The 19,078-nt window shown below is 39.2% G+C and overlaps 1 protein-coding gene across 1 annotated transcript in view; it reads right to left on the bottom strand.

Moving 5' to 3' along the window:
- The window catches only part of SPMIP2 (sperm microtubule inner protein 2), an 85,582-nt gene that overhangs the window by 33,268 nt on the left and 33,236 nt on the right, over positions 1-19,078 (bottom strand). Inside the window, exons 2-3 of the mRNA XM_045798607.2 lie at positions 15,111-15,343; positions 2,912-2,970 (exon numbers count right to left, since the gene is read on the bottom strand). Of these exons, the coding sequence (XP_045654563.1) occupies positions 2,912-2,970; positions 15,111-15,343 (292 nt within the window). The remainder of the gene's footprint in view (positions 1-2,911; positions 2,971-15,110; positions 15,344-19,078) is intronic.

Here is a 19,078-nt window from a genome sequence, read left to right on the forward strand (position 1 = left end):
CTTCTTTTTTCAGGCTTCAGTAGTGGTTCTCATCCCTGGCTGCACATCAGAATCACTCAGAGAGCCGTTTTAAAATGTCCAAGCCCAGATCCCAGCCTGGATCAATGGGATCAGTCAACTTGGCTGAAATATTAGCGCTGTGATCCTTGGTCATGTAACTGAACCTCTAAAATTCAATTTCTTCACTTGTAAAATTAAGATGACTTTAAAATCTGCTTCATCAGATTGCCTAATACGTTCTTATTCCCCATCATAACAGCAAATATTGTCTCTTCTTTTTTTTTCATTTATTTAAAGCCTGCGTTTCCTTGAAAACTCAACTAAATCCTTCCTCCTTCCCCCAGTCTCCATAATCACAATTTATTTTTTCTTGTTTGCAAATCATACTCAAAACTCAAGATGGACCTGTAAAAATGAAAGCCTCCTCACTGATTTTCTTACAGCTGTTACTGTTACCTTTCAATTCTTTCTCTACACAGCAATCCAACATTCCAGAGTCATCTTAAGAAAAATTAGATCATGTTGCTTTCTATTTTTTTTTTGACATTGTTTCTATTTTAAATCTTCCAATGAATTCTCTTTGTTCTTAGGTTAAAATCCAAATTCTCTAACCTGGCTATAAGGTTCTATGAAATCTGATCCTCATCTTGTTTCTCTCTCACTGATTTTCATACTCTTGTCCCACTGGTTCTAATCTGATATACTCTTTCCCACCTCGGAGACTTGCTCATACTGTTCATTCTGCCAAGAATGATGTTATGCTCACCTTTCCAAAGTCACCTTGATAATTACCTCCTTGGTGAACACTTCTCTGACCCTCAGTCCCAGTAGTGTCCCTAGAAAGATCTTCTCTTTACATCCCATAAATATCCTTTGCAATGAAATGTTTTATCATGCACTGGATGGAATAGAGTATGATATTAACTTTTTCTTAATAAACCTCTATATGGTTTGATTTGTTGCCACAAGCATGAATTATATTTGTAATGTTTAAAAGTTATTTAAAAACATAAGAAATAGCATAATGTTTTTTTAAAAGTCATATAGTTGTTTAATGTCTATCTCCTCCCCTAGAATACAAATTCCAAGAAGAGCATATGTTGGGCTTGTCCTGCTCACCACTCTAGCCACAGAATCGACCTATGCTTCAAACACAGGAGGTACCGGATTTATTGAGTGAACGCCATTGATTGAGAAGACAGGACATGAAAACTGAATAGGAGGCTAAGCACTAACCTTGCCCAGAAAGTCAATGGCCCTTAGTCCCACTTAGAGAACACAAGGGGGTGGGGCACACCTGGGCCTGTCTGAGTCAGCATCTTATTCAAGAGCATCCTACCAGCCCAAGACAGGGGCAGAAAGGCTCTTAAACAGTGGCTATGGTTGAAGTCTCAAGACGGAGGCAGCATTCAGGTTACTGGCATCTGACTAGTTAAAAAAGGACCTGGGCCAGAGGCTACAGGCAAATCTAGGGGGTCATCATTATACTTTTTAAAAAGTTTAAACTTTTCTAGTTACCATTTTGTAATTATAATTGTCTTCATTATGCCTTTCGCACTTAACATATGCAGGTTGGTTTTATAATTTATACAAATATATATCTGATCTCCAGTTCCCCCAATTGAATCCACAGTTCCTTAAGTACAGGGTCTTTGTTTATAAACATTTGCATGTCCTGACCTGACACAATGCGTATCATATTCCCTAGAAATGAATAGAGCTCACATTCTTTCACCCAAGGGAAGTCTTCAAAGCTTCAATATTTCTCAGATACTTTCTAACAAGTTTTCTATATTTAAATAAATGCAGCAAGTTTTCACACCTATATCACCAATGTTTGTGCAAGTTTCTTTGATTTTCAGTGAAATTTAATGGGTTTCTTTGGCTTAGAAATTTTTGATAGAGCATTTGCTGATAGATGTCTGCAATGTTATCTGAATAGAAGAAGTTGATATTTTAATGAGAACCTGTGCTTTGCAAGCTTTATTTCTCTATGGCTTTAAACACAGGATATGCTTTGTAAGTTACAGGAATTGTCCAATGAGATCTTTTGTTGTCCTGGGATTCTGTTGTGGTAACTAGTAGGCTTTTGACATGGGGTTTGAGGGCTTTTCTCTTTTTGACACAGCTTATGTTGTGGTAGAGCAGAAAGAGACTGGAATTCATTAATTTTGCACACGATCATCGCTGTGTCCTTCAACAAACAAAAATGAGTGAAATAGGCTCCAGAAACTCTCACCTCCAAAAATGTCAGGATAACAAAGACATATTGAATCTGAAGTCTTATAAGAGCAATGCTGATTGATCTCTTCCCTCTTAGGAATCTGAATTATAGGTGATAAGCCTAGGTTTTGCTCTTTTCCCATAATTTAACATACCTTGAGGTAAGACATGTTTAATTTAGGTTGCCTTTAAATAGCACGAATTCAAGTCATTGTGTGACTTCAGTAGGATTACGTTTATTAACCCAGGTTACCCATGATGACGGTTTCTAGGCCAACAGCATGAAATGAGGGTTTTTTTAACCAAAAAAAAAAAAAAAAATTATATTGTTGCTATTTCACAGAAGGAATTATTTATGTAGTTAATTCTATCTTACTCCTCCATTTGCTGTTCTGAATAGCTGCAGGCGGGCTCTCTTTTTTCTGCTATATTCTCACAGTTGCTTACTCTCTGCCTGCTTTGCCCCTTTCCTCCCCCTAATTAAACCTAACAGACCGTGAACATTTTATGTTTTTATTACGAACTAGAATTAGTAATTTTACAAAGAAAACTACCTGAAATAAAAAGAAATAAAGTGGTAATATACTCAAAAGTTAAAGAAAAAGTAACCTTGTTAACTAGTTTAGGAAGGAAACACATTAATTAATTAGCTAAATTATTAATTTAAAATGTATTAGCATGAGCTTACCATGGATTTTGGTATCTGTGGCTCATTTTATCAATACTGGCTTGACTTAGTTCTCCAGACTGTAAAAGAAAGAAAACTAATGTAATCTAATTCCAGGGTAAATCGGCACCAACATGTCTAACAGTCTGTATTCCTAGTCCAAAAGGAAGTCAGGCTGGGAAGTTAAATAGTAGATGGTAAATACAATTAAAAGAACATAGACTTTTGATTCTTGAATAGAGGGGGAAAATGCAAGTAAATAAATATGATCCTGTGTGCTTTATTTTCCCTCTCTGCAAAAGGACAGATATTGGTAGTAGGAAGAGTGTAGCCCATAGTCTCAAAGCTCCTTTCTGTTTCTAAGATTCTGTCTGTAAATGAGCAGGCATTCCAAACAACTATTGAGACTCAAACAGTCTAGCTCTTTTTACTTCACCTTATCCTCACAGAATTAGCAAATGTGGTGGGAATAATGTAGGAAAGAGCTGGGTTACAGACAGCCTGTGGTAAAATATAGACCTGAAAACTCCCTTCAGAAAGCATAATTTAGAACATTGATAAAATATTTGTAGCTTAGGACCAGTTCCCACATAAATAAAAACAGTCCCCACACTCTCTCATGTACATTGAAATAATCTATTATCACTGAACAAATGACCTTTCTCTATGGGCTCCTTTACCCCAGGAACTAGCCAATGGATGGCATGTCTTATGAATAAACCAGGGGAATAGGGGCATCAGATGTGTATTGGAAAGCGTTTCGGTCTATAATCCTTACTCAATTTTCCGTACTTGGGTTGGAAAACAATGATCTGGATTATCAAAAGTATTTCACTTCAGTTTTGGAATGCATTTTTCACTTACATTGATGTGGGATGCTATATTCATAACACCTCAAAAAGTAGCAAGATCGTATTATAATTTGAACATCAGAGGAATTACTTAGTACTTTATTATTATTTTTTTTATCTTCCCCTTTTCTTCCTTTTCCCTCAAGCTTTACTTTAGGACTTTCCTGATCAAGTCCTTCAGAGTTATTTGTGTTGGGAAAACAGATCTATTTACTTGTCATCTTCTCAGAGATGAAGTTGAAACCTTGATCACTTCTAGCTCTTTAATATTCATGTATAAAATACATAAAGGAAGGGACAAGAAAAACAAGGTTTAAATGCAAGGGGGGGCTATTATTCTACAGAAAATTTGAAAAGTAGTAGTCTGTATAGATCGTGGTATAACTTTCTCAGTTATTTCTGACGTGTGATTCCCTAAAAATTGACCTTATCAACTGACTTATAAATAATTTTGTTATCAGCGTTTTGACAAGTTTTCCAGGAATTGGACAATCTTCTTTGATCTTTGTTCCCATTTTTAGAACTCAAAAATTGCATCGTCTTAATCTGGAAAGACTTTCATTAGAAACAAGCAACAGATTCTTCTGCTACCTCCCCCTTTTGTCCTTTAGCTATTAGTGTATAATGTCATAAAAAAAATTTGCCTAAAATAAGCTGTCCCTTTTCAATTTATTAATGAAATCCATCACAATTTATTTGGATAGTCATGCTGCTCTGTGGTGTTAAATCTAATAAAATTCAGAATCAAAAAGATCTTTTTTTGTTTTTAAACTGGTCAGTTGTTCCTAAGAGTAAAGAAAAGACTGACTCAAAACCTAACTCAGCATCTTCACAGAAACAGGTAAAAATGGGTTAGTACAGTCTCTATCTTAAGGAAATCAGTTATTTTGAATGTTTAACAAGCCCAAATAATCATAACTCAAAAGTGGGTATTTCCTATTAAGCAATCTTTAAAGAAGTCTAGGCATTAATAAAAGGGAAATATCTACTAACTACATTCAGGTCCTGTGAATTAGATATGATTTCTGAAATGAGTTAAAATCTGTTAAATTTGAGTTAATTGCAGACATTTGGGGCCCATTCTAGTTAAGAACTAAAATCGTTATATAATACTTTCACTTTTATTCTCAAACCACTTCTAGTCTAGTCCTGACGTACTTAAGAAATCTTTTTGGGACTGATCATTGAAGAATCCTCTTGCTTTTCTACTGTACTTGAGTCAACATAGTTTTCTTAATATAGCCAATTTTGATTTATTTATTTATTTTACTAGAAAGAACTATTTTTCATCTCTGTAACTATGAGGTCTTTCTTACCAGTAGAATGAATACAATGGCAATGCATTTCAAGAATGCATAGACACTAGGGTTTCTCTTCTCTACCCTCCTCCTTGGTAACATAGAGCTCTTAGTACCAAACATTTGAGTGGAAAATTCCCTAAGGCTACCTTTTCTTATGCTAATGTATTTTTTCTTCACTTGCTTCAATTTGCAAAATATTACTGTTAACCCCTTAGGTGTCTTTCTTCCCACAGCCTGTGAGAAGTGTTCTCATTGTTGTAGCTGGATCACCGAATTGCATAATGTTGCCTATTCTAGACTGGAACTATTGAAGGGAGAAAGGGGGCATAAAGGCCTTTGTATGAATGGTGCATTTGAAGTATTCATTTTATATTCAGAGCATGAGTAGAAACAAAACAATTCTTTCTGAAAAATGTCACTATTTAAGGCATGGATTCTCTGATGTGTTTTTTGTATTAAAATGCAAAAAAATGAACAATGCAGAGACCCATACTTCATTTTATGCTACATTATATATGGGTTTGAGTTCAAACATAAATTATATCTTGGTATCTCTTTTTTTAACTGCAGTGTTTTTAAATAATTTGAATTAATACATCCACTTTCAGCAAATAGATTAAACATTGGGTTTAATGAGTTTGTTGACTATGGCCCCGGCATCTCTGCTTTCTGTGGAGTATCCAAATAATAAGCAACATATTCCATCATGTTTCTTATGTGCTTATAATAATATAATTCAAAAATCCATGTAGGCAAGAAAGTATAGTATATATAAGCATTAGTGATACTGGATCCCATTTATTGAGACATTATCCTAGATACTGTGATAAGAGCTTTACACACATACCTCACTTAATCCATTTAACAATACTCTATGGTAGTATTATTATTATTATTATTATTATTATTATTATTATTATCATTATCCCTATGGTAGGCAGAATTCTAAGATGACCCCCACTATTCTCATCCCTTGGTGTATACACCTTCTCCCTGATATTCCACCAGATACTGATCTAATTACTGCTGTGAAGGGATTTTGCAGCTGTAATGAAGACCCTCAATCAGTTGACTTTAAGAAAGGGAGATTATCCTCAGTGGACCACCCTTAATCAAGTGAGCTCATAAAAGTGAGCTCTGGGCTCTTCCTGGCAAAGGGGATTTGAAGTGTGGGAGGGATTTGATATGGGGGAGACTCTCTGTGCTGGTTTTAAGATAGAGGGGGGCCACATGGTAAGGAATGTGGGCAGCTTCTAGATGCTGAGAATGGCCCGCGGCGAAGAGCCAGCGAAGAAGTAGGACCCCAATCCTACAACCAAAAGGAACTGAAATCTGCCATAATCACATGAACTCGGAAAAGATGGCAAGCCTCAGATGAGACCACAGCTACAGCGGACACCTTGATTCCAGTTTTCTGAGACCCACGCAGAGAACCCAGCCATGTCTTCTGGGACCTCTCACCGATAGAATTGTGAACAAATAAATGGGTGCTGTTCTAAGCTACTAAATTTGTGGTAATTTGCTGTGCCCAATAGAAAACTAATACAAGCCCCATTTTACAGATGGGAAAACTGAGACATTATAAAAAATAGGCAGCCTAGCATGCAAAGGGAGAAAATGGGGAAAATGAAAGGCTCTTCAACTGGCTGCTTTCGCTTGTAAGTCACATTCAGTTTTTCACTAAAGCCACAAACATAGATTTGCCCTGAAAAGCATTAAGAGTGCTGGTTGCCCCATTTATTCTCAGAGAGAAGGCAAATGTCTGTTATTTTCTCCCCATACTTCTCCAGGACAATAAATGTTCTCCTTATTCATTCTCTATTCAAGATACCCAAGGATTTTCTCCTAAAGCAAGACCAGAACTTGATCTGTTGGAAATCGTTAGGATTTGTGCTGAATTCTACCATCAGCCGTTTATCCAGAGTGGGTTGTTGATCCAGGGGCTGACGTCTGCAGAGATTCAAGTATTGGAGATACAGAGAAACTACACAGGAGCTTCCCAAGTCTCTGTTTGTGCTCAGGACACAGTTTCTGAAATACAATCAAGTGCGTGCTTTGCAAGTGTTCTCACCCTTGGAGTTTTCTAATGTGTTGGCACTGTTGTTAATTCAAAGGTTAAAAAGTGTGCTTCTCCCAAGTTAATTGTCCAATTAGCTTTTACAACACAGAATTACAAGAGGGTTGGCAACTCGGGCTGTATGAATAGTAACAGTGTAACTAAGTCTCAGTAAAAAAAAAAAAAAGATGGTGAATAGTTTTCAAATGCCTATGGAATAAGTTAGGAGTAGAACAATTCTTAATCTAATGCACACTTAAAACTTCATTTCTTCCCTTCTGCAACTTCGTCTCTGCACAAAGACACTGCATGAGAAGGGAAGCCATATCCGCCCATCTCCCATTACTTATTGGTAATCATCAACACCTTGCCAAGCAGCAGGAAAGTGGTGTTGATGTTGTCAGTACAGAGTTAAATAAAACAGATCTCAGACTCAAGTTGCTTAAAGCCATTTAAAATGTGGCACCTGCACCCCAATGTTTATAGCAGCAATGTCCACAAGAGCCAAACTATGGAAAGAGCCCAGATGGCCATCAACAGATGAATGGATAAAGATGTGGTATATAGATACAATGGATTATTACTCAGCCATCAAAAAGAAGGAAATCTTGCCGTTTGCAAGGGCATGGATGGAACTAGAGGGTATTATGCTAAGCAGAATAACTCAGTCACAGAAAGGCAAATACCATAGGATTTCACTCCTATGTGGAATTTAAGAAACAAAACAGATGAACATATGGCAAGAGAAGGAAAAATAAAATAAGATGAAAACAGGGAGACAAACCATAGGGGCTTCTAACTATAGGAAACTGAGGTCTGCTGGAGGGGTGGTGGGTGGGGGGATGGGATAACTGGGTGATGGGAATTAAGGAGGGCACATGATGTAAAGAGCACTGGGTGTTGTATGCAACGGATGAATCTCTAAATTGTACCTCTGAAACTAATAATACACTATATGTTAATTAAATTGAATTTAAATTAAAAAACCTGAGTAAATATCCAAATATATAATTTTAACAACATAAAAAATAAAATGTGGCTGGGCTTGTGCAGTCCAGTTGCTGACTAGAGTCACACTAAAAACTTCCACCACCACCACCGCCACAACACAAGAGACTTTGCTGTGAGTTCTCCCAACAGCTGAGGGAGCTTATGCAGATCCCTAAAAGCATCTACTTTTAGTTCTGTTTTCTTTCTGCCTGAGGATGTAGCTGGGACCACATAGCAGGGACCCCCTGTACTTAATGAATCCTTTTCACTTTGCTCAATTAAGATTTCTTGATATCCTAGGTTCAATCCCAGGAAAAGAGTAGGTTACTCCAGATTGCTAGTCTTACCTGCTATGCATTCTATGCATTTTTGTCAATACCACCAAAGTACCCTGGGAGTGTTGTCCCTGAATAGTAGGGAAAACTATAATCCTCAATTTATAGTAATTTTAGAATTTCTCCCAACGATCTTCAAAAGCCAGGATAAACGCCAGATTTTTTTCAAGGGAGAAGGGGCATAGGGCAAGGAGGAGAGAGACTCTTAAGCAGGCTCCACGCCCAGCACAGAGCACGATGCAGGACTCAATCTCACAACACGGAGATCATCATGACCTGAGCCGAAATAAAGAGTCAGACGCTTCACCGAATGAGCCACCCAGGTGTCCCTAAATGCCAGATTTAAACAACAGATGTCCTGGTATTTTAGCCACCTGTGCTGAGGGTATTAGATCACATGCAAATTTCACAATTCTTTGACAATACAGTGAAAGGAGCTTGGCTATGGAGTTAAACCACAGGTTTACTAGAATGTGTTCTAATTTACACATTCTTAGCTTTGTATTTCCCTATCATCATTAAATAACATTTGTTAAAAACTGATGGCCTATGCTTCATTACTCACTTTAGGTAGTGTGATTTAAAAAAAAAAAGTGACATTTACCATTAGACACATACTCAAGATGTTATGTTAAGTCCTGCAAAAGTTAGTAACCACCATGGCATATTTTAGGCCTTCCTTAATTAAGGAATAAAATCACCCCCTAGGCTCTAAATTACAGTTCTCTTTCTTTCTTTCTTTCTTTCTTTCTTTCTTTCTTTCTTTCTTTCTTTCTTTCTTTCTTTCCTTTTCACATTTCCACATCCTAACAAAAAATGTGAAAATTAAGATGTATTTTTTTTCCCAATTTGCCAATGGTCTCTATATAGTCAACTCAACAAGAGAGAGAAAGCCGTGTTTGGTTAGGGCATCAGGTCACCGGGGCTGGGCTGCCCGGTAAAATGTGGCATGGCAGTGTCCCTAGCTACCAACACAGACGCTTCCATCCCAAATGTGTTATTCTTCACGGAACTGCTCTGAACACAATACAGAATGCAAAGCAGTGATACATGCCTCCCTTGTTGTTTTCATGGTCTGTTAGAAAAAGGAAACATCAAACATAAAATCTATTTTCCAGAAGTTCAGCTACAAGTAAGATTTTATAAGGAAATTAGTTCCTTTAGTTTATTTGAGGCATCTTATAAAGCCATGTTTTGTAAAATGGGGAAAATATACCATCTATGTATCAGGAGGTTAATGGTATTAATATATTATTTTGGAGAAGAAGGAGGGTTATTTGGCCGTCCTCACCAATGTTTCTCCTCCCTCACAGATGGTCAGCATGTGGCACTCCCTCACGGAGGGCTTCCTGTGCTATCAGAAAATGCATGACTTTATTCAACACTCAAGGATGAAAGGTGCTAATGTAATTATTTTTATATGAAACCACAAACTGTTAGGATGCAAATAACTCTAAGAAGTATAAAGTGAGAGCTAAACACATGCCCATCTGGGGAAGAACAGCAGCAATGCAAAGAGGTGCCTAATTTTAGAAAAGCTATTTTCTGTTTTGCTTTTATAACTTGGTTGATAAAAGGAGTTTTGTTATCTTTTTAAAATCTTCTATATTGATAATAACAATGGGGTGCCTGGGTGGCTCAGTCGGCTAAGCGTTTGCCTTCAGTTCAGGTCATGATCCCAGAGTGCTGGGATCGAGTTCCGCATTGGGCTCCCTGCTCAGTGGGGAGTCTGCTTCTCTCTCTCTCCCACTCCCCCTGCTTCTGCTTGCTTTCTCTCTCTCTCTCTGTTAAATAAATAAAACCTTTTTTAAAAATCTGCAGATTAAGAATGTGAGATCTTAGGAATTCTAATGAGACTGTATGGGATTTTCCCAAGTAAACCCAGAGGTAAATAAGAAATTTGGTGTGGAAAACACTCAGAAATTCTGAAATATGTGATTGGTGGTCTACGTATTGACCACCTCCATGCTGGCGATCCTCTTTCCCAGGTGGATCTGAAGATTTTCTAGGACACTGTTGTGTGAAGGTGGATAGTTTAGAAGAATGCACAGGGTCGTGCTAGGACAAGAAAACAAGGGGCGGTTCACTAGGACCTCACTGTCTTCTTGTTTTCCATAATGCTGAAGATTGAATTTGATGATATATTTTGAAGCACTGTAAAGTGCTTATTAAATAGAAATTCAAAAATAACTGGTACTAAGCTATTTCTCACTATATCAAGTATGTGGGTAATATCTACTCATCATTCATTTTAATAGTGTAAATGAAGTCTCTGGGGTGCCAATAAAGCAGAATGGAAAGCTGGGAGAAAATTGAGAGAAACTTGAGGAAATGATGCACTGTCTGTAAGAGAAGGCGGTTGGGGTTGACCCCAGACTGCCTCACGGGATGATGATCACGCAGATGTGCGCTTCACACGGTGGCCCCCGAGTCAAAGGTTCTGACCTCATTTTCAATGCTATCATCTCATATACACTGTACTCCCACTGAGTCCTTGAATTCACAGTCTGGGTTGAAATCCTGGCTCTACCATTTACTAGCGGCACGACGTCAGACAAGAAACCCACCTGTCAGTACCTCCAGTTTTCTCAACTGTAAAATGGAGATAATTACAGAAACTTTCTCACATGATAAACACACAAGCTATTTTTACGTTTGCTTTCTCTAAATACATTCACAGAGAGAAAAAATGTCTAATGAAGCAAACAAACCTGGATCAGTTTACTCACAGCCATCAAGAAGCTCAACGTCTCATCAAAAGTCTGTTCCAATATCCCTGAAACCATCATCGAGAGGACCTCTGCACTTCTGAACCCTGGAATTTGTGGCATTTACCAATGAGGCAGAAGTTTCAGAGTCTTGAAGATTTTACTTTTTATTATACTATACTGTATCACATATAAATATATTGATGGGTTCCCATGAAGTTCTTTTTATTACTTCCTATAGATTTTCCAGTTGTTATAGTCCATGACATATTGGTTGTAATATATGTTATGATTAATCAGTTTAATATTGTCTTTGGGATCACACCTATGAAGAACTAGTTATCGCGTCCAATATAACATTGTTTCTCTGGGAAAACCAAATGCAGTAAATCATCTGGTCATGAGGTCAGAGTGCAGGAGCAGAAAATGGCGCCAGGAAGCCAGCTCATACTATTGAGGTTTGGGTTAACGAGAAAACCAGGGGGAGGGGAGACATGCCCAGCTAAGAAGGAGTTAGAAATGCCCCTCAGTTTAGCATGGGGTTGAAACCAAAATTGTTTCAATGGTCTTCACATATTCTTTTTTTGGTGGGCAGCAAAGCAAAGTTTATTGAACGATAATAAAGTGATAGTACAAAGCTCTGAAGAGGAAAGAGACCCGAGAAGGTTGCCTGGTCTTCATATATTCTTGGAAAAACATCACATATAGTTTGGCAGAGACTAAATCCATTTTTTAAAAGAAGAAGAAGAGGAATGTACTGCTCTTAAATCTGAGATAATAACAAAAGCAATGATCTTTACTGGTTTATATACACACGTACTATGATGATATTGCAGCCCATATAAATATGAGTAGGAAATAGCTAAACATAAAAAGATCCAGAAAAGAAACCCGATATTGTGATTTTTACTGACCTTTGTGATCTGGGGACATTTTTCAGGTCTCACTCAGTCTGGAAGTTATTATCTTTCTACCAAAATGCAGATGATCTGTAAAACCCTTCCTAATGCCCCAAATAGGAGAGACCATTCCCAGGTAGGAAGCGGCTGCCCCAGGCATTTTACCAAGAGTTTAATGGAGGTGCCTGAGGGCCCTTAGCTGCTGGTCTTATACAAACCTGGAGCAGTGGATTAGAAAGAGTAGCTATTCAGGCTATAAAAACCCACTAGATGAAGGTTTGTGCTTGAAATCAAAGTTCTGAGCAACTGCAGTGAGAGACACTGAGCAATCCCTGAAGTTAGGCTGAAACAAAGCGCCGACTTCACTGGGGTTATTATGCACAAGGATGGTGGAGGGATGTAGAAAGGGTCCACTAAAGACAAGGAACCAGGGAAAGAACAGGAGGGACATTGAGACATTTCCCCATTTCCCTAAGTTACATCAAACTAAGGAATTAGCCAGCTCCCTGGTGAGGGAGGAGTGTGAGTTAATGCCACTGACTTTCGTATATTGTTTGTAATTAGGAGCTCATTTTTATGCATGGAGTGTGTGTGTTTGTGTCAGCTCAAATGTCAATTCACACCAAGTCATATGGACCAGAAGTAGCTGCCGGAAGCGCTGGGTTGGTAAGGAATCTAAGTCTGAGGCTAGACTCAAAAACAAATATTGCCTTAGATGTAGAGAGGGAGCCATGCCTGGGTGTGGAGGGGAAGATTAGGAGCCTTGATGACAAAATCTAGGCTTTACACGGTGGATAAATTATAGATGGTTATTTGCTAATATGTACAGTTGACCCTTGAACAACATGGGTTTGAACTGTGCAAGTCTACTTTGATGAGGAATTTTTTTTGGCAAATACAGTACTGTTCTGTAAATGTATTTTCTCTTCCTTATGATTTTCTTAGTAACATTTTCTTTTTTTAGTTTATTGTAAGAATACAGTATATAATACCTATTCAAAATGTCATAATCATCAACATTGAGCATTTTATATTATCCATGGGCTTCTGGTCAATAGTAGGCTATTAGTAATTAAATCTGGGGGGAGTCAAAAGTTATACCCAGATTTTCAACTGTTGGGTCAGCACGCCTAACCCCTTCACTGTTCAAGAGTCAAATGTACAGTCATTCTCAGTGAATCTTGCTGTTCTCATTATCGAGTTCTGAGTCCAAGGAAACCTATAAGGTGTTGTTTAAGATTGTTATGAAACAGGTACATCTTTGGAAACAATTCCTGTCAAAATGCCAGGGCCAAGAAAGTACACAGAGGATAGGCGACAACTCTCACAGCTTATTCCAAACAAGACCAGCTTCTGAATGTGCCACAAGTCGGGGGAGAAAATACTTTGTGTGGTATAGACCATCTCACAGGGGTTAAGAAGACAGTGCTACCGAACAGAGTAGTGATTTAAAGTTGTCTGTGAAATATGAATGGAAGAAACAGAATAAATTCCTTCCTGGAAGGCTAGCTTGTGGCTGATATCTCTTTTGGATTCACAGCTAGTTTCAAAGTCCAACGAGTACTTGAATACACTTCATTTGAATAGGCAAATGTGTTCTTAATTTAAAGATAAAGAAGGAAGAGAAGCTATGCACACTCAAGATGGGCAGACAGATGCAGGGCATCACCCAACGAGAAGCAAAAAGGCAACCAAAGTTACGGACTCTGTTCAAACCAGCACCTTGCTTGGGCTGTATTCTTCCTTATGGTGGCCAGTTCTGATGTTTAATCAGATCTCTGATCTTCATCTTTCTTGCTTAAGTGGAATAGGACACAGTTTAAGAACCTGAGCCTTAGTTCCGTTAAATGACACTGAGTAACATTAAGTACAACAACCATAGTACTAAGAGCTGACATTTGGTTGTCAACCATGTGCCAGGCATCATACCTAGGGTGTTCCTTGTAATCTCATACTTAATCCTCACAACATAACAAAAATAGTATTAAATACATAGAGGGCTTGATATGTGCTGGATACTGTTCCCAGCCCTCTATGGATATTAACTTGCTTAATGTTTACAACATCCCAGGAAGGTAAATACTAAGACTCATAACGAAGAAAGCAAAGAGGTTAAGGAACTTGCCCAAGGCCACTCACAGCAAGCCGGCGGCAGAATGGCAGAATGAGGATGGGAATTCAGGTGACCTTGTGACGCAGAAACCGTACCACCTACTCTCATGTGGACCAGGAGGGAGCAGCGACCCAGAGAGGTGAACTCACTAGCGCGGGGTCACACAGTGAAACCCAACTCAGAGTCAGGATTTGAATCCGACTCTCTCTTCAAAGCCTGAGCTCGCGAGTACTTTCTCCCACTGCCATAGATTGAGCCAGAAAAAGGGTTTTTTCTTTTGTTATCCTTTACTATATGAGGCTGTACTATATTGCCTTAAGCATTTGAGGAAATCCAGTTATTTCATGATTGATACTTGTTCAATTTTCAGATAATGCAAAGGCCTGCCTGGAAAAAAAAGTCTGAATTCTCAGATTTTACTTCTAAAATCACCTGGGTTCTCTTTTGTTTCAGAGAGCCTGTCTGGGCTCATGCCTACATACACATCACTAAAAGGACCTAAGACAAGATTTCTAAGAACCCTTTGGCTAATTACCCTGAATTATTTGATACAAAGGCATTATCAACACAGTGCATTTTAAAGATCTGGAACTCTCTATTTCGGCTTGTGGATGATGTCCAGCGCAGGCTTCTTTTATACCACCCACTCAGAATGCAGTGCTAGGATGGGGGAAGTATGTGTGAATGTCGCAGCATAAATGTGAATCTGAGTGCATTCCAGAGCCAACACAAATGCTTTCGGATTATGCATGGCTTCCTTCTCTTCACACCTCTCCTCTCATGTATTAAAGAGCCTAAAAGGGAATCATAGCAAGTCCATTTATTCACACATTTATTTTTCTGCAAAACTCAAATCCCATTACTTCTCAATGACAAATCAGGAACATGACATTTCCTGTGGAAGCATACTCAGAAAGGATTCAAATCAGAAACAATATGCTATGAAGAGCGTATTTAAGAGCAATACCTTGATCTGAAAGCCAGTCTGAAGCCTTGTTTGGTTGATAAAACCATACTCTGGTATTCCCCAACCAACTTCACCAACATACTCATATTTATATTTTGCTGGTAAGCTTCTGTTTGAGGCAGGCCTCCACAAATATCTGAGATCTCCAGTCTTTTCCAATGCTGGGCGCTTTTCTCCTATATACGAAGTGTGCTGATGAACTTTAGGCAGATGATCCTTTATATAATCGGGGCCTTAAAAAGAGAGAAAGAAAGACTTTTTAAAAACTCTACACTTGGGGCACCTGGGTGGCTTAGTTGTTTAAGCGTCTGACTCTTGATCTCAGCTTAGGTCTCGATGTCAGGGTCCTGAGTTGGAGCCCCGCATTGGGCTCCATGCTGGGCATGAAGCCTACTTAAAAAAACAACTCTACACTTGACTCTAAAATGCTTTTGTCATTTTATTTTTTATTTTATTTTTTTAAGATTTTATTTATTTATTTGACAGAGAGAGAGACAGTCAGCGAGAGAGGGAACACAAGCAGAGGGAGTGGGAGAGGAAGAAGCAGGCTTTCAGCGGAAGAGCCTGACGTGGGGCTCAATCCCAGAACTCTGGGATCACGCCCTGAGCCGAAGGCAGACACATAAGGACTGAGCCACCCAGGCGCCCCAATGCTTTTGTCATTTTAAATGGTGAAAATAAGAATAGCTAATGATTATATGGCATTTACCATGTTCTAGGTGCTAGTATAAGTCTTTTAGATAATTACTTCAGTTAATCCTTATAACCATGAGATAGGTAATATTGTTTTCTCCAGTTTATAGATAAGGAAAATGAGGCACAGAAGGACTGGTTACTCTTCTGGAGTCACAGCTAACAAGCTCTTCGTTGCCAGACAGGCTGTCTCACAGGTTGGGCTCTTAATTGTCCCACAGTCTACTGCTCTGTTTAGAATCAACTTAACACAGACATGTCTCAGATACCAAAAACCCTCACTCGTGCCACACTTGTAGGATGTGGGCTTTGAGACATTGGGGTGTTTGATGTAGATAGATAAAATCCTGAAATGAGAATTAGGAAATTTCCCAAATGTATCAGAGGCAACGGGAAAATGGAGACTCTCAGATGAGAAGGGCAGCTTATAACAGATGATGGCCAAATGCAGGGGTATTTAATAAATAGTAGTATTTTAAATGCAAAACAGGGAACAAAAAGGAATCCATGAATTGTGGAAGTGGGTAAAACAAGCAAAAATAGGAGAAGGTCTGGGAAAGGATCACTTAAATAAACCTGGTCTTGAAAGGTGAGGATGTGAAATGTAAAGGGGAGCAAATATCTATGGGAAGAATGGTACTGATTTAAAATAGAAAGTGAGCTGCAGGCCAGGAAGAGTTTCAGATCCCAGAACCAACAGAGCTGCAAGACTGTATGGACAGGTTAGGGATGCAAAGAAGAAACTTCGTTCTCGTTACCAGAAGTTGACCAAAGATGTCGGAGGCAGAAGCTGTGCTATGGCCGTGATGTCACCTGGGTCCCTCCCGGCCCTGTGGCTCCTTTCATCTGGCTTTCGGCTCAGGGAGCTCAGTGTTTGCAGAGCACACAGATGGGTCAGGGCTTTGACCAGGTACTCCGATGGAATGGTCAACGTGCTAACAAGTCTGTGCTTGGAAAAGTCCTCTAAGCTTTCCCAGGAAGTTGGAAACATAAGAAATCGCTCTTCAGACACGTGATTTGGGCAGGTGTTATCACAGCTTCCTAATCACCGTCATTCCCCATGATGCACTGAGGATTCACTGTGGCTAATTTCCCTTGATGAATACTTTGGGGCTTCCATTGTATTCATGTCGGGTTTTCCCTCAGGTGTAACGACTTTGGTAAAGAACAGAATGGCCAGAGCATGAAAAACTGTTTTTTTCTCAATGTGGTAGGGGTTGAGGTCTTACCTACAAAACTCCTGTCATAAGGAATTTTTGCAAGCTCTTCTGTAGGCAATGAAATACAGAACTGTGGTTAGTCTTGCTAAAACTTCAGTGTATGTTTAGGCCAGTGTTTTCCCAAATGTTTTGTCAAATGCTGCTCCCATGAGTGCACCTGAAGATATATGTATCGGGGGCGGGGGTGCTTTATAGTCAAAAACATCTGGGAACACGGCTTGCTACGTTTGCCTTTTAGATATTCACAGCCTATGAAAGCATATTAAAAGTTCTGAGAAATCCTGTGGTAAATAAACGTGTTTACAACTAGGTAACCCAGTGTTTCCCAAACTTATTTAAACATGCATCTTTTCTCCATACTGGGTCATGTTTACACATTCTGCAGATACCAATGGATTGGGGGAAATACGGAGCCTCTGTGTAATGTTTCAGTTATCATTAAAACTTTGTCATCACCACATGCTACTACAGATGTGAGAGAAGATATATATCTGTAGTTAGTTCCTTAGTCACGCTGGGGACTGCAAGCCATTTTTAAAAAGACCCATGACTTGACAGCCGAATCAAAAGCACTTTGTTTTAAATAGTGTAGCGGAAGGTACAAATAATCTGCAAACAAGAGTGTGTTTAAGGTGGGAGAGGGCTCCACTCAGGGTTCCCTGTGGCTTTAGTCAAGCCACTGGATTTTTCTAAATTCCCGTCTCCTCATCTGTGCTTTAGAAATAGTGTGACACGATATTCGTGGAACGGGAGATTCCTGGGAAGACCCTGCCCTGGGCACATAATGGACTCAGGCATCTGCCTTACGAAACAGAGGCAGCTAGACGTCATAGCCCAAGACAGGCCCACATTCACAGCGGATGGCCCGGAGCCAGCCCAGTGTCTACCTGACCCACGCGCCCACATCTCACTGCCCAGCCAGCAGCACACAGAAAGGGGCTTTCCTTAATGAGACTGCTGCACAGGTGGTTGGCTTTAAGCGTGTCATTTTTGCTCTTCCAAACCTCATCCTCCAGATCCTAGACTCAATGCTGGCTCTGATTCCCTGCTTAAAAGTAAAACTTCCAACTTGTGTGCAATCCATGGTCTCTTTATTTTTCCGTTAACAATGATCATCTCTGTTCAACTACAGTTGCTATAGCCCTTAGGGTGTTTCTAGGTTTTGGTTTTTTTTTTTTTTTTTTCATCCTATGGCAAGTTTTCCTGGTTCTTTCATCCTCTTCCCCAAACTTCAGCCCTCTTTTGCCAAAGTGAAGTCGGTAGCTCTGGGGTTAATAAAGCCCTCGCTTGCTTATCTTCTTTAAAGTTCTATTTTCTGTCTAAAGGCTTGCTCTAGTGGGACCACTGGCAGCTACGGTGCTCACACAGATCTGCCCCATGTCGGTCAATCAGTTGGAACTCTTCCGACTGTGTAGCCCCATTATGATGGGGGAAGGAGATGTACTTCCATTAAAACCTATGCCAGGCTCGTGGCTCCACATTTCTCCATCCTCCTGCCATGGAAAAACTGTGTACATTTCCTCTCCCCTCTGCATGTGCCCAACAGTATTTGCTCATTTGTGTTGAAATTCTAGATTTGCAGTTAAGGATGTGGTTTTTGAATCTAAACTACTGTAGTTTCAAATCCTGGCTTTGTCTTAGGCGGCTTTGTGACCCAGGAAAGGTGGCTCACCCTTCGAGTTTTTGGCTCCTTATCTGTAAAATGAGAATGGTGATGCCTACCTATCTTGTGGCCATGTTGATGGAGAGGAGAGAATCAATTTTATTTAAAGAACTGCTTAGGTGAGAATGTAGCATATAATATATAGTTAATATTGTTATTTGCGCCTCTTCCTCTTTTTTTTGTTTGTTTTTTATTTTTATTTGATGTTTTGTCTTACCTATTGCATTTTTAAAAAACATATTTTAGGAGCTTTCACTGATGAACGATTTACTCCTTATTGTGAACTTCAGATCGTTTCCTGAGAGGAAAGGATCTAGATCAGGGGTTGGCAAACTGTTATTATAAAGGACCAGAGAATAAATATTTTTGGCTTCGTAGGGCATACCGTCTCT

Source organism: Ursus americanus, chromosome 13 (assembly GCF_024610735.1).
Source record: "Ursus americanus isolate L20-20 chromosome 13, mUrsAme1.1.p, whole genome shotgun sequence".
Classification (NCBI taxonomy): Eukaryota; Metazoa; Chordata; class Mammalia; order Carnivora; family Ursidae; genus Ursus; species Ursus americanus.